A 16,386-nucleotide genomic window follows, 5' to 3' on the forward strand; every position below is an offset into this window, starting at 1 on the left:
TATCTTTTTAAGGTATTTTTTCCATAGTCAGAACTTCAATGCATTGTTTACTCTTGGCTAAATAATAGATATTTTGTTTTTTTATAGCTGTCTGAAATATACTTTAGATGTGAATAATTTCACCAATAACCTTTTTAGTCCTTATCATTGTTTTGAATGTTTTGCTTTATCAAAGGATAGTGTACAGTTTCATTTCTTATGAAACGTTTATCTTGTTATGTATTTCCTAGTCTCTAGCCTCCTGGCACATTTTAATTTTTAGAGTTGGCTAAAAGACAGATTTGAAAAATCTAGGGGTCTAACTATTAATGCAGATTTTCAACCACTCCACTCCATGTTTTCAGCTGCTGTCTTCAGCTCTGCCTTTCTCATTGCTTGGTGCCTTGAATTTCACGGTTCTTCTACCCTGGAAATGAGCTCGTCTATGGCTTTTCTTTCCCTTTTAGATTTCATCCTTCTCCTTTGTCCCTGGGCATTTACCAGTCATCCATCCACCAAAATATTGGTGAGAAATCTCTTCTGCTGTGATCTCTTCTCTTGTTACTTGTCCCTTTTAAAAGACATTTTCTTAGGGTTTCAGGAGTGAGCTGAAATAAATATGTTAAAAACATAACATTTATCTTCTTTTCTCCATAGTGTGTTTGTGAGCTTCATCCTGTGCCTTCAGCCAAGTTTTGAGGGACGTAGCCATATTGGGAAGAGTATTGTTAGATGCTGCATCATGCTAACTGTTGAGAATTTCTTCTTTGTCCTGTTTTCTCTTCCTCTGCACAGTTAATATCTATAAGTTAATAGCTCTTGTGTATACCTGTTTAATATGAATGATTTGTTTTAGTGAAATGAGGATGCATCTGAAAATTGATGATGTGTCATTGGTTTTTCCATTTTGTAGTGGCACCTGAAATAATAATACGTGTTGCATTTGAAACAAGTACAGCGAAAGATAAAACTCCTGTCTTTATCTTGATGGGTAAATGAATTTGAGATATATTTAGCATGGGGCATTTGAAATCAATACTAAAAATAACCTTCTTTTCTGTGATACATAAAATAATAGTTCCATTTCTTCAGACGTTTTTTAGCGACATATTGTCTTAAACACTTTTTGAAATAGTTCCTGTTAGTAGAGAGTGCTCACGGTGGAGGGGCTTAGGACCTGGGCATTGATTTTATGAGCTTTTGCATTATATTGTTAACTGTTAATTTATTGAGAAGTAAATCCATTCACAATCATAAGCTCTGTTTGTTGTTTATAGACATGGCTATGTATGTTACTCTAGATCCAAACAGCGAAATTTTATCTTACTGGTCATGTAATTAAAAAGCTGAATAATAATTTATGTTCACTTGTGGCCCTCTTCTTTAAACCATTAATATATCATTACTGAAGATTGTTAATTTTTTCTTTCAGCTTTCTCAGTGCCAGATCTGAACTTCCATGTCTTTGACTTTAAGATTCTCCTCTAGTCACTTGTAATTGTTAAATGTTTCATTTCTTCTGTCTTCCCTTTGGCCTTCCTTTTAGTTCAGTTAAACAGAATTGCCTTATGGTCTTTCCTGTAATCCTGTTTCTTGGCTGCCATTACCTTAACATTACCTTAATTTTACTCTTTCAATAACCTCACTAAGGGTTTACCTAGTTAAGGGATAGAAACTTGAATTCTCTAGCCTTTTCCGATTAGAACCTCTTGACTTGAATATTTTAACCATTTAAAAAACAAAAGTGAAATATTTAACATTGATATACTTCTTGGTTCATTTATATGGTTTGTTGAATTAATGAGTTTAGGAACTCCTTAGTTAACTACCCTGTTCCACAAATGGGGAGGGGATTTATTACTCAGTTGCATGTAAACTACTGTATTTTGCCTGAAGGACTGACCTTCTTTCCTTCTTCCTTCTCTTTCTCCCTTTCTCTCTTACCTACTCCTAATGTTTTTGAAATATTGAACCTTCTCCTTAGGTTTTGTTTTGGTTTACTTTCAAAGATCTTATGCAATCTTTTAAAACATTTTAGTTGTCAAAGTTTCATTTTAATCAAATAAAATTTTATCTTTCAGAGTATCTTAAAGTGAGGTCACATGACCCTGAGGAAGCTATTAGACATGATGTTATTGTGTCTATAGTTACAGCTGCTAAAAAGGATATTCTTCTGGTCAATGATCACTTACTTAATTTTGTGAGAGAGAGAACATTAGACAAACGGGTAAGTAGGGTTAATAATTATTAGTAGGTTTGCATTTTGAAAACTTGAAGTTTAATAGTATTTCATTTGAAAATATTGAGATTTAAATGTAATTAGCCCTTTTTGGGGGGAGGCATTTTAATATCTAAAATAATGTTTATGAGAAGATTTTACTTTTTGTTACATTAAATTTTATTAGTTTTTCTTTATTAGGACTATTTGTTCTCATCCTCAAAATGGGCCGGCTCTAAATGGTAGAGTAATCAGATATTTAACCTGTACACTAATTTTAGTAAGTGATTTTTGAAAAGGCCTCTGAACACAACTTCTCTTTTCTCTTTTTCCTTTCATATGGGTATCAGTTCATAGTCCTCTAGCTGATTGTATTATAATTTCTATGGAATAGAAAATACAAGATGTTTTCTTTTTTCTTTTAATTAATTAATTTATTTGTTTATGGCTGCGTTGGGTCTTTGTTGCTACATGCAGGCTTTCTCTAGTTGTGGCGAGTGGGGGCTACTCTTTGTTGTGGTGTGCAGGCTTCTCATTGCAGCAGCTTCTCTTGTTGTGGAGCACGGACTCCAGGAGCGTGGGCTTCAGTAGTTGTGGCACACGGGCTCAGTTGCTCAGTGCATGTGGAATCTTCCCGGACCAGGGATCGAACCTGTGTCCCCTGTATTGGTAGGCGGATTCTTAACCACTGCGCCACCAGGGAAGTCCCCAAAATGTTTTCAACATGGCAAAGCTAACCCCAGCAGAGCAGCATGCTTCGAGCCTATCTCCCATGACCCCAAACCTTCCTTCTAGAGCACTGAGCAGCTCCACTCTTTAGGTAGTGGCTTCTGAAGAGGGCACTCTGTCTTACACTTGTATTCCATGTTGCCTGGAATGTATTAGGCACTCAGTAAGTGTTTCAGTGAATATTTATTCTCCCCTCCTCCCCATTGCCTTTCCTTGATGGCATGGATTTTACAGGCTTAGATTTAAGAGTAATTTTGGTGAAGGATGAAAATCTTTGGTATATTTAGGGGTTAATAAGCAAAGAAAGTGGGAGGCCTCTTGGTAGATATGAATAGCTCTAACTAGGTAAAAACTTCACAACATTTTGAAAGTCACTTGTATGGTCGATTGTGCTATCTCCATCATTTAATTCTCTCTTTGATCATGTGGGTTGTGGATGGAGAATACATGGACAGGAATTGCATGGTTTTCCCTCCAAATCTATAGGTATTGAGAGTAACTTATTTTACTTGATAAATTTAGACTTGTTGTTATTGAATATTTCAGTAGGGTATTAAACAATGAAAAGGCCAAAAGCTATAAAGAAGGAAAAGGAGGTTTGCATCATGGTAGGATAACAGCCTTCTAAGTGTTCAAGTAAACTTTTTCATAGTTACACTTAGAATTTTAGAATTTAAGCTAAGTATTTGTGTATTATTGGGATCATAATTCATGTATTTTTTTTTTTTTTTTTTTTTTTTGTGGTACGCGGGCCTCTCACTGCTGCGGCCTCTCCCGTTGCGGAGCGCAGGCTCCGGACGCGCAGGCCCAGCGGCCATGGCCCACGGGCCCAGCCGCTCCGCGGCATGTGGGATCCTCCCGGACCGGGGCATGAACCCGCGTCCCCTGCATCGGCAGGCGGACTCCCAACCACAGCGCCACCAGGGAAGCCCTCATGTATGTTTTTGATCATCATGTTGTGTTCATCATAGGACTGCTTGGTTCATTCATATAAATATTAATTGAGTACCAAAAAATAATTAAATATATTTATGTTACTGGCAGTATTAGAATATGCTCTATATCTTTAAATTCTCCCTAAAGTAGCACTTTCGGGAATTAGAGGTAAGATAGGGAATTGGAGATAAAGTTTTTACAAACATATTGAATTCTTATTTTATGAGTAAAGCTTTTGAAGTCTTTTATTTCAATATGTATGCAGTGGATGGATGAAATAAGGACTCTTATTTACTGTAATTAATTGAAAGCGAAACCAAGGGAAGAATGTTGCTATGAGTGACAGACTGCAAAGGAAAAATTAATAATCTACTTAGGGCTTCCTTGGTGGCGCAGTGGTTGCGCGTCCGCCTGCCGATGCAGGGGAACCGGGTTCGCGCCCCGGTCTGGGAGGATCCCACATGCCGCGGAGTGGCTGGGCCCGTGAGCCATGGCCGCTGAGCCTGCGCGTCCGGAGCCTGTGCTCCGCAACGGGAGAGGCCGCAACAGAGGGAGGCCTGCATACCACAAAAAAAAAAAAAAAAAAAAAAATCTATTTAGATTCGTTAAGTTCTAAATATTACTTACATCCTACTGATTATAGTGCTGTGTTTATGTAAAATTTAAGATTAAACTCATACCAAGATAATTAATGTTAGGTATACTATAACAGATATGTATTTATTTTAGAAAATAGTTGAATACATTTATACCTGAATGTCTTTGCCAGATATACAAAATGAACCACTGATGGGTCTTTGCATTCAGCCTCTGATAAAGCCATTGTCATGTATACCTTTAATACAGGTATGCTTAATATAGACCATAATTTGGAAAAAAAATCTATAAGGAATAGCTCACAGTTTATCCACTTAACTGTCTTTGCCTTTTACAATTTGGTAGCATGCGTTCCCTCACTCATTCTAAGTGACATTATGTAGATTGTGATTGATTTTTGTTTTTTAAGGATTGGTAATGGGTATAAGATATCAAAGCATTAAAATGCTTTATACATGTTAATAGATGTCTGTGCTTGACATAGTAGATATATTACAATGCTAGCTGTGTGTTTTCGTACAGTCATTACAGATTGACATCCAGGAACAGAGGTGTGATGAAAATAAATGGTGTAAAGCAAATAGAAAAACTGGGAATCTAGACTTTACTGAATTAATATAATGGAGGCATTTTTAAATTACAAGAAAAAAAATTTTTTTTTTTTTTTAAGTGGAGAGTGCGCAAAGAAGCCATGATGGGACTTGCCCAGATCTATAAGAAATATGCTTTACAATCAGCAGCTGGGAAAGATGCTGCAAAACAGATTTCATGGATCAAAGACAAATTGCTACATATATATTATCAAAATAGTATTGATGATAGGTAAGTTAAAGACACCACATGTAAAATGTTTGGTGCTTTTGGTATTATATAACTGTTGTTGAGCTGTTGTTTTAGGCTATTTTCTTTATAACTTTAAACTCCCTCCTCAGTTTTTACTGCAAATTAAAGGTAGTGAGTGACTAGTTGCTTTCCCACCAAAGCCATAAATGAAGTAGTAATGTACATATAACTTTAGGAATGGATACGTCTTTTATGGTCATTTTCGTATACTATGTTTTAACACAGTAATATTTGAAAGTAGGAGTGTGTGTAATTATGATTTAAATTTTGTTTCATAGGTAATTGTGTTATAAGGATTCACATTCATTTTTTCAAATAAAATTAAAATACATATACACCCTTTGGATTTAGACATTTTAAATAAAAACAATTCCTACTCAAGGATAAAAATAGTTTATAAATTTATATAAAAACACATTATCTGAATATAATCTTTGTATTTTTCTATTCCCGTGTGTAAGGTTAGATCTTATATGGAACCTAGTGATTTAGTAGTTAGTAGAACTGTAAATTCTGCTTGCAGTCTGCATTGATTTGATGAATTTTTAGTGGGGTCCAAATGATCTTGCTTATTAACAGGTGAGAATGAGAAAATTAAGAACCAGTAGGACATCTTACAATTTTAAGAGGTATGGGAAGTAGAAATGGAGTATCTTAGGTTGATATTATCTAAGAGACTTTATAGTTATTATTTTTAGAAAATTGACGTTTTTAAGCTTTTTGAGTGTGTGGCATCAGTGCACAGAGATTTGTGTTATGGTTTCATAGCCCATCCCCCACCATTTAATTTTTCTTTCCTTTTCTTTTTTTCTTTTTTTACTTTTATCTAGGTCTCTTTTCATGATGATCACTACGAATAGTAAAGAACCTTAAACATTTCTTTATGGTTAACTTATAGATTATTAGAATTTGTCACTTGGAAGGTTCTGGTGTAGTTTTTTAACCCTTTATTGTTTAGCCAATGAAATTGAGTCCCTGGTATATAACTTGCCCAAGGTCATGCAGAAGTAGTTAATCTTAGTTAGGTATAGGACTGTTTCCAGTACATCCAGCTAAAATTTTTTCTTTGGCTCTTCTTATAGAAAGAAATCTTTGATTTGGAAATCTCATCTCTACTCAGAAAGAAGAAGCTCTTTTATATGTGTTCTTTATGTGTTTTGGAAATTTACATACATATTTAATACCTACATTTAAAGAAATTAATACAGTACTTTATGTTTTTTCGTAGATTGCTTGTTGAACGGATCTTTGCTCAATACATGGTCCCCCACAATTTGGAAACTACAGAACGGATGAAATGCTTATATTATTTGTATGCCACACTGGATTTAAATGCTGTGAAGTATGTTTCAAATGTTAAACTCTGTTCTTTCCATCTTTTGCAGTATGTTGGATTTTATGGAAAAGAAAACAACTGTATTTTAAAATGTCAACAGTTTATGTAATGCAAACATTGTTTAAATGGTCGGACACAATAAAATACTTGTATAGGAAATTTTTTCAGAAAGTACTGCTATTAACATGAGATTAACAAGGATTTTTGTAACTAATTAAAAAACAGACCTGATTGACATGGAATCTTTTAGGATTTAGTTTTTCTCCCTCAAGATTTTCATATTGTTGTCTCAAGAAATGCTGATGTACCTTTTGTTTTTGTTTGTATTCCTTAAGGCATATAAAGGTCCATATTGTGAAATTAGTACTTTCTTATTTTCACCTGATACTGATTTGAATTATAGTGTAGGGCAGTAGGATACATATTTTTGTGCTGCATAGCCTCAACATGGTGTTATAGTTTGATATAAAGGTAAGCACAAATACATTTTTATGACCATGTTTCATTCAAAAAGTGCTTTTGTATGGCTTTGTAGGGAATTGTCATTTTGGACATGGGAGAGGCATTGCTGATTGAATCGTACTGAGGCTTAGGAAATTGAGGCCTAGAGATGGATATGCTCTAGGTTTCAGAAAGTTTAGATCATTAGTATTCCAGTGAATGTGTAACTTAATCCCCAGCTAATGGGGATTAAATATTCAGAAATTAGAAGTCTAAGGAGCTGTATATAATTTTCATTCCTACCACAGCTTAATGGGACTTTTAACTGCACTTCCCACATGGAAATTATTATATATGCTATTTATAACTTTCGTAGGAATGTTGAGAAAAAGGGTTGTGGGGGAGAAATGTACATTTCTTGATATCCACTGTACTTCAGGCACAGGAATATGTGTTAATTGTGGCTGCTTTTCTGCTACAATTGGCAGAGTTGAGTAGTTTCAACAGGGACCTTATGACCCACAAAGCTTATAATATTTACTTTCTGGCCTTTTATAGAAAAAGCTTGGCAACTCCCAGTATAAATGATTTTTCTTTTCTGTTTTACACATGATGAGCTGAATCCCACAGAGATCAATGAACTTGCACAAAATTACACAAGTAATAAAAGACAAAGCCAGAATTTGAACTCAGTTCTTCCTGGTTCCAAAGCTCATTCTTTTTCCACTGCATATAGTAAAATATGTTACCACTATAATTAATTGCAAAGCATACAATTTTCATATGCTAGCATCTGTGGAATTGGAATGTATCCTTTTCTTCATGGTGCAGTTGATGGCCTCTTAGAATGGATGAGATAGGATATGTATATATCCCATTTGAAATAACCTATTTAAATCACACCCATTCTGGACGCCTTGATTCAGTTCACCTGTCATTCAGGAGTAAAGATGAATTAAAGACACTTTCAAGCAAAAAATGGGAGTTCACCACTCATAAATCCTACTTGAAAAAATTACTAAAGAATAAAAAAGGAAATTGAATCCAGAAGGAAGGAATACGATAAAGTTTTCTTTACAAGGAGTTGGGGTCTGGATTAAAACGTAGGTTATCATCTAGGCTGATATTTTGCCAGTGTACACCACTGCAATGATATGTGAACTCTCTTGAGAGTCCCTGGGATACCCCGCCCCATGCCTGGGTGGACCCTGTCAGATAACAACATGTTAAGATGGCAGGTAAAGTGTTCTAATGTTCTTTTGTCATATAAGAGTGAGGACAGACATGTTGATTAATTAGACCATGAATCAAGTGTGCATATTAAAACTTTGAGTCACCCCTAAAAAAATAGAATTCGAATGTATAACTTCTAAACCCGTAGGAGCAAAAAATTAATGAAAACTTTAATACCAGAAGTGGAAAAGAAAATAAAAAATAATTGAAAATAGAATATACAAAACATAAATAGCAGTTTCAAAACTAAATATTTTTATCAGATATCATTCATCACTTAAATGACAAGTCCATCTGATTGAATTAAAAAGAAAAAATGGTGACATAGGATATATACTGGAAAATAATGTCATGGAAAAGTTGAAAGTAATTTCCAATCTGTGGATCAATTGATTCTACAGAAATGGTTGGTGAGTGAATGAGTATTTATCTCTTTTAAGTTAAAATACTTGATATATATATATATATATATAATGTTTTAAAAATTATTTTTAATTTTAATCAACTTTTTGGAATTAAGTGACCAACTATACACCTAATGCTTCTTAACATTTTATTACTTACACTTTAACTTTACATTTATCTGTGATTATTTTCTCCAAAAGTCTTTACACTTATTATCATGAAGTAGTTAATGCACACAAATCACGAGTTTTGAAGCATAGTAATAAAATAAAACTATGTATGAATCTACCACCCAACTTGTGAACAGTTCTCTCTTTCATCCTCCTATCTTCCTCCCAGAGGAAACCACTAGCCTTAATTTTGTGTTTCTCATTTCCTTTTAAAAAAGTTTTATCATATGTATGTATGTATCCCTTAATAATATATTTTAAATTTTTGCTTGTTTTTGAACTTTATGAAAACGGAATAATTGTGGGTATAGTCTTCTGTGACTTGTTTTTTCACGCCACTCTATTATGTTCCTAAGCTTCATCTACTCTATATATAGCTTGTGGGTCATTCATTTTCACTGTGGTACTGAATTACTTTGTCATTAAACCACAGTTTTATTCCATCATCTTGGCAGTGCAAATCTGAGTCAATGGAAAAAATGGACATTTGTGTGTTTCCATTTTTTTAATAATACAAATAGTACTACTGTGAACATTTTTCTACTTAGTATACACATGTAAGGATTTCTCTAAGGTATGGTTATGAATGGTTCTCAAATTTGGCTGCATATTGGGATCACATGGAGAGGTTTAAAAAATACTGATACATGAATCTCATCCTCAGAAATTGTCATTTAATTTGTCTGGAGTATAGTATGGGCATTGGGGTTTTTAGGAAGGCGTTTTTGGAGATTGTAATGGGCAACCAGGGTTTAGGATCACTGGTATACAGCTATGAGTGGAATTGCTGAGAATGCACCTTTTCAGTATTATAAACTGCTATGAGTGGAATTGCTGAGAATGCACGTTTTCAGTATTATAAACTAGTCAAATTATTTCCCAATATGATTATACTAATTTATACTCTTAACAGTGGTTTGTAAGTTCCTGCATCCTCCAAAACATTATCAGGCATCTTATTTTTTGCCAATCTTTTGGGTATCAAATTTTTTCTCATTTTTTTCATTGTCCTGAATACTAATAATATTGATGTTTTACTTAATGTTTCTAATTTCACCACAGTCCTCTGTATATAATACTCTGTATTACAACACCTGTTCTACTTCATTCATTTACATTACCATTCTAGCCCAGAAAGTCATTTGAAGTTTTGTGGCCTTTAATTAGTTTGAAAAGTATTTTAAAATAGCTGCTTGGCAGGCAGGTTCCTGCTAAGAACTTGTTTGGTAAGGATTTTTCTTATTTACTGAAAGAGCCATATATTTTATTCTATATCTGTGTTCTTTTGGGGAAGACAAAATACTTCCTATATTTTATTTTATTTTATTTATTTATTTAATTTATTTTTTTTTTTTTTTGCGGTACGTGGGCCTCTCACTGTTGTGGCCTCTCCCGTTGCGGAGCACAGGCTCCGGACGTGCAGGCTCAGCGGCCGTGGCTCACAAGCCCAGCCGCTTCGCGGCATGTGGGATCTTACAGGACCGGGGCACGAACCGGCGTCCCCTGCATCGGCAGGCGGACTCTCAACCACTGTGCCACCAGGGAAGCCCACTTCTTATATTTTAGACTTTTTGATGTGTACCCACTTTTGGGTAAGTCCCTAGGTTAACTATAAGTATATTGATTACGGGAAAGGAGAATAGAGGCAAGCTTGGGTACTGTCTGATCATGGTGTGTATTTCCACCTCCCCCAAGTTCCTCAGAACAACTGTCAGTGACAAGAGTAAGTGGTAGTATCAGGTGTCCTGGTTGTGTTCTTCTCTTTCATTGATCAGGTTCTCATCTAGACAGTTTTGAACTGTGGAGTCTGATGGGTAATTTGCCAATTGGGAGCAGAAGGTTGGAGGAGAGGTTCTCTTCAACATTTGGACAGGTTTCTGACTGCAGCCCAATGGTAGTCGTCTTTTTCTTTGAACTGACGCAAACTTGTGGTATGTTGGTGCAAACAAGGAGAAGCCATAGTGAGGGAACTAGTTGTCTACTTAAAACATCACTTAACAAATGTAAGAGTATCCAGGTTCTAACCAGATTTTTCACGTTTATTTAGTGACAGAGCTGGAATATCAAAAGAAAAAGTGTGTTTTTATATGCTTCTATATAGAAGCATATACACACTTTTGATAGACAAAAGAAAAATATTTTGACCCTCCTCAGCAGTATGTTTTAAAAATACCTTTGCGGGCTTCCCTGGTGGCGCAGCGGTTGAGAGTCCACCGCTGATGCAGGGGACACGGGTTCGTGCCGCGGTCCGGGAAGATCCCATGTGCCGCGGAGCGGCTAGGCCTGTGAGCCACGGCTGCTGAGCCTGCATGTCCGGAGCCTGTGCTCCACAACGGGAGAGGCCACAACAGTGAGAGGTCCGCGTACACACACACAAAAAATAAATAAATAAAAATAAATTTATGTAATAAAACCCAGCTCTTGCTCGTATCAACACACAAAATAATCCTACGCAGTATGCAAAATAAATGAAAATCAGAAAAAAAAGGAAAGCTGAGCGTGTTGGGAGAAAAAAAAAATCAATCAAAAAACTTTAATATTTTCCTATATTATCATAGCCTAAAATGGAACTCCAAGAAACACTTTATATTATCCAAAAGAAATGTTTCAAATAAACCTTAAATTTTACATATAATATTTGAAATAACTTACTTGTAATAACCATCACTTTTGAAAATATGGCATATTACTCTTTTATGGCAGTGCTTCATATGTGTGATAATGGAGGTTAGTAGAAGTACAGATAATTGAAAGCAATGAGAAGTATTATTTGGTTTTGGAAAATTGCCTTTTTAAAATTTTAAATATGAGTGGTTCTGATATTCTGTAACTTAATATTTAAATAACATTAACTGCTGTCTATGATTTATGTATATTTTCTTGAGTACCTATATAATATTTTTAGATTTAAATTTCTGCCTGAGAACAATAAAAGTGTTATGGTGATATCAAAATTTTTGCCATATAAAACGAATGTTCACATATACATATAATGTAATTTATAAATATTACCTATAAATAAAAGTATATAATATATATTATGTAAAATTATAATATTTTTGTTTCAGGAAAAAGTATCTCCATTCTCTCAAGGCTCACTTCTTTTCCGTTTGTGTCTTCTATTCGTTTTCATCCGGCCTACTATTGAATACAAGACCTTACTCCATTAAATATTGCTTTATTTATTAAGTTTGTAATCTCTGCAGTTCACTGCTATGCCCTTGCCTACAAACATGTTCCAGTTAATGATAGATTTTCACTATTTTTATACAAAAGAAAAAACAACCACCACTAATCCCTTTCTTTTGATATAGCTATCTCCTCAAATGTTATTATCTCTTATATTTGACTTCTCTCTTTCTCTTCATGTATCATCAGTTGCTTAGTCCTGTAAATTTTACCCTTCTCTGTCATCTCCATTTGTAATTTGAACTTTTAGAAAAAATTAACATGGTTGGGATATTCTGGAAGGATGTTTATCCTGTTTTGTTATTTAAATTTATGTATGTGTTTTTCAGAGCACTGAATGAAATGTGGAAATGTCAAAATCTGCTCCGACATCAAGTAAAGGATTTGCTTGACTTAATTAAGCAACCCAAAGTAAGTTATCACCATTTTTGCTCTGTGTTGAACAAGTATTTTTGAGTGGAACACTTCTGACTCTAGAACCTATGATCTCTAACTTAGAACACTGAAATTTTTAAGAAACTTATTGCTTAGAAAAATTTAAATTTACTGTATCTGCAAAAGGTGATACCCAACAGGAAGGAGAATGTGCTTCTGTGTACACAGAACGAAGCCTTTTTTGGTAGCTTTAAAATTAAAAAAGTAAAACCCAAACAATAACTCAGCATTATTGAAAGCATAGAAAACAGAGTAAAATTACACTTAATGTTGCTACACTAAAATGCTCCCATCATCTTTATATGGTCTTGTGGTTATAGAAAGTTTTAATATCATGTAATTATAGTTTAGTATCATGATATTTTTACTTACAATTAATATTACGGTAATTTTAATGTGTTAACCTGGTCTTCATAATTATAATTTAATGGTGGTTATTCATCCAGTTGATGTTGTTTGAGAATGTTGTATGTAGGCCTGTAAAAAATATAATTCATCTAAAAATCAGCGTGCCTGGTCATTTTAAATTGCATCCAGGGAAAACAGTGTAGTGTTACTTTTTGTTTCTTTTTCAGTGCACAGCGGACCCCCCCCCTTCCCCCCCAACATACACCTCATGTTCATAGGACAGAGGTCAACAGAATGGAGTTGTTTCATCTAAGGGGAGAAAATTTCCAGTTTTCCTAGCTGTAAATCTTGCCGTTTGCCCTAAAAATCAGTGAGCTAACAGTAGTTGTTTGAGTGGTTTATAGTGACCTCACTTTTTTCTTAACCTCTAAATCACTAGTAGTAAGGCATTTCATACCACTTGTTTGCCTGATTGAAGCTTACAACTGAGTAGTATTTTTGTTTTATAAACTAACAATGACCTCTTTGTTTATGGTTTATTGAACATAATTTAACCTTCTGTGATTCCTGAGTATATTGAACCTGCTAGAAAAAGGTTTTCCTTATAGTCAGTGACTTAAAACTAATTTTAGAGCTTCTGCTATTTCAGTACTTTCTGTGCGAAAGAGGAAAATTGGAAAATCCCAGTTAAGTTAGTGTGTTTCAGCCAAATAAACGTGTGTTAGTCAATGTTATAATGCAGTGTTGGTGTGTTTCAGGTAATAAGCTCTGGATAAAGTGCCCTTTTTTGCCACCTAGAGACTTGTTAATTTACTTCCTCTAGGTAAAGTTGCAAGAATGTGAGATGTTCTTATTTGCCTGTGTTTAAAATTATTCCTGATTTTAGGCATTATTGAAGTCATTAGCAGCCGAATAGCATAAGTGTGTAGATCATATGTTGAACAGTGTGATGTATGAGACAGTAACCAAAAATAACTTTGTTTTTGACTCTCACTGTCCCTTTAAATTTTATTTAGTGGGGGGCTTCTTCCCTTTGCCTGTTCATAAAAACTTGGAAGGGTCTCGTGACATTCCTGTTCAGTCTATGTGAAATAAAATACAATCTCAATTCAATTACAATGTTTTTATTCCCTTCCACTTTGTGGTATTTTCCTTTAAATTATCTTAAAATAATTAACAAGTTATCCAAATCAAAGAGGGAATTCTCATTCATGTGTGGTGGGGATGAAGAAGAAACAGAATGGAAGAGGATAGTACTCTAAAGTGGAATTCTAGTGAAAGGAGAATTAATAGTCTCTTATTACTTAATATTCACTTTATACTGAGAATTGTAGTAGATATTATAAAGTTAGAAAAAAAACAAAGCTGTGTTTAACTTTTGGCTGTTTATAATTCTGACTATTTTACCAGGAAGACTCTTAGATGTAATAATCAGTACATGTTTCATTGGCTTCCTCATTATTCCTTCTGATTAAGATAGTTTTTATTCTTTCTTAGTAATGTAGCCCTTCCACTTCATGTAACTAAATTGATTTGCTCAGTGTCACTCAAAGTGACTGTAATTTGCAGTATTGTACTTTGTTGGTGATGTTTCTTTTTCACGTGGATCAACTTCTAGTAAGGCCAGCACCACCTCTTTCCCCTCAAATTGAACAACAATAGAAATCTTATGGTTCTAGTCAGATCTATTAAGTTCCAGATATTTGGGAATTAGCTCTTGTACGCTATTCTATTATTCTTTGTCTCTACTTCCTTTTAGAAAGCTGCTTCTCAATAGGGACGGTTTGTTTATATGTTTATTTTTTGATTTGTTGCTTTCACCCCAATGTTTTTCTAGTTCAGTATTTTATGCAGAGTTGCTCAGTGACATTTTTTTTAATAACACTAACCTGATGGAATGAATAACTAGTATTCTTAGAAACATCTTTTATACATGTGACTTTACAGAGTGTATTACATGCAGCACAATGTGATGAACACATTCATTCACTGAAATACTATCCTGATGCAACAAATAACTAGCACTCTTGGAAAACTTTTGTACCTGTCAGTGGCATCTTCATTGTCTTCATCCCATGTCTTCCCAGTGGCTTCATGACTATGCCTTATAATCCTCAGGCTTAACAATTTTAGGAATACCTCAGTTCAATCAGAATTATATACTTAATTGTCAACTTTTTGTTTGAGATAGGCTAAAAATGTGAAAACCAGCATTTCCAGATTATTTTCCTTTTTTAAACTTAGTTGTCCTGTTCTTTGAGTACTTAAGAAAAACAAAATATCTCTGTGTCCCAAAAGGTTGATGTAGCAGTCATCTGTTTTTGTTTTGGAGGCTGACAGAACAGGACGAGGGAAGAGGTGACGACAGTGGAGTATGACTTCACTTCTACTTTTCATTTGGTTCATCTGGAGTTTAAACATGGCTAAAGAAGGAGCATATAGTGGTGGTCAGGGCGTGGGCCGAGAGCATGAGTGGGTTATGCTTACTTAACTTTCTGAAGAATACAATGAAGATTATTGTTAGGAGATTTTTTTTTTTTTTTTTTTTTTTGCTATTTACTAATTGTTTAAAATTAAAAGACTTTTTTAAAAGAGTCGTTTTGGGTTTACAGAAAAATGAGCAGAAAGTACGGAGTTTACATATACCCCTACCCTCTCCCCATTTCCCCTATTATTTACATCTTGTTTTAGTGTGGTGCATTTGGTACAGGAGATTTTAATTTTGCATTTTTTTGTGTGATTTACAGACAGATGCCAGTGTCAAGGCCATATTTTCAAAAGTGATGGTTATTACAAGTAAGTTATTTCAAATATTATATGTAAAATTTAAGGTTTATTTGAAACATTTCTTTTGGATAATATAAAGTGTTTCTTGGAGTTCCATTTTAGGCTATGATAATATAGGAAAATATTAAAGTTTTTTGATTGATTTTTTTTTTCTCCCAACACGCTCAGCTTTCCTTTTTTTTCTGATTTTCATTTATTTTGCATACTGCGTAGGATTATTTTGTGTGTTGATACGAGCAAGAGCTGGGTTTTATTACATAAATTTATTTTTATTTATTTATTTTTTGTGTGTGTGTACGCGGACCTCTCACTGTTGTGGCCTCTCCCGTTGTGGAGCACAGGCTCCGGACATGCAGGCTCAGCAGCCGTGGCTCACAGGCCTAGCCGCTCCGCGGCATGTGGGATCTTCCCGGACCGGGGCACGAACCTGCGTCCCCTGCATCAGCAGGCGGACTCTCAACCACTACGCCACCAGGGAAGGCGTAGATTTATTTTTGAGAATACATTCAAATTACTGCATAACCTTGCTGTTAAAAACTGCATCTGTGCTTTGGTATTGCTTGATCTAATGTGAATCTATCTGAAGCTAATTTCATCCTGAGCCAAAATTTACAATGAAAGATATACCTAATAACTACAAAAGAGCTTCTTTGAAAAAAAAAGTTAATTTGCTTTTTTACTTTCAGTGATTTTAAATAAAATGTTATTTAATTGCCTTTAACAGTAAGTACTAAAGGATT

General features: G+C 34.6%; 1 protein-coding gene across 9 annotated transcripts in view; it reads left to right on the top strand.

Annotated features, from left to right (window-relative positions):
- Positions 1–16,386, top strand: part of PDS5B (PDS5 cohesin associated factor B) — a 228,564-nt gene that overhangs the window by 133,550 nt on the left and 78,628 nt on the right. For all 9 annotated transcript variants that reach the window (XM_007105442.3, XM_055089325.1, XM_055089326.1 and 6 more), the window contains 5 exons: positions 2,061–2,206; positions 5,130–5,281; positions 6,531–6,644; positions 12,406–12,487; positions 15,607–15,655. In XM_007105442.3, the coding sequence (XP_007105504.2) occupies positions 2,061–2,206; positions 5,130–5,281; positions 6,531–6,644; positions 12,406–12,487; positions 15,607–15,655 (543 nt within the window). The remainder of the gene's footprint in view (positions 1–2,060; positions 2,207–5,129; positions 5,282–6,530; positions 6,645–12,405; positions 12,488–15,606; positions 15,656–16,386) is intronic.

This window comes from Physeter macrocephalus, chromosome 13 (assembly GCF_002837175.3).
Source record: "Physeter macrocephalus isolate SW-GA chromosome 13, ASM283717v5, whole genome shotgun sequence".
Lineage (NCBI taxonomy): Eukaryota > Metazoa > Chordata > Mammalia > Artiodactyla > Physeteridae > Physeter > Physeter macrocephalus.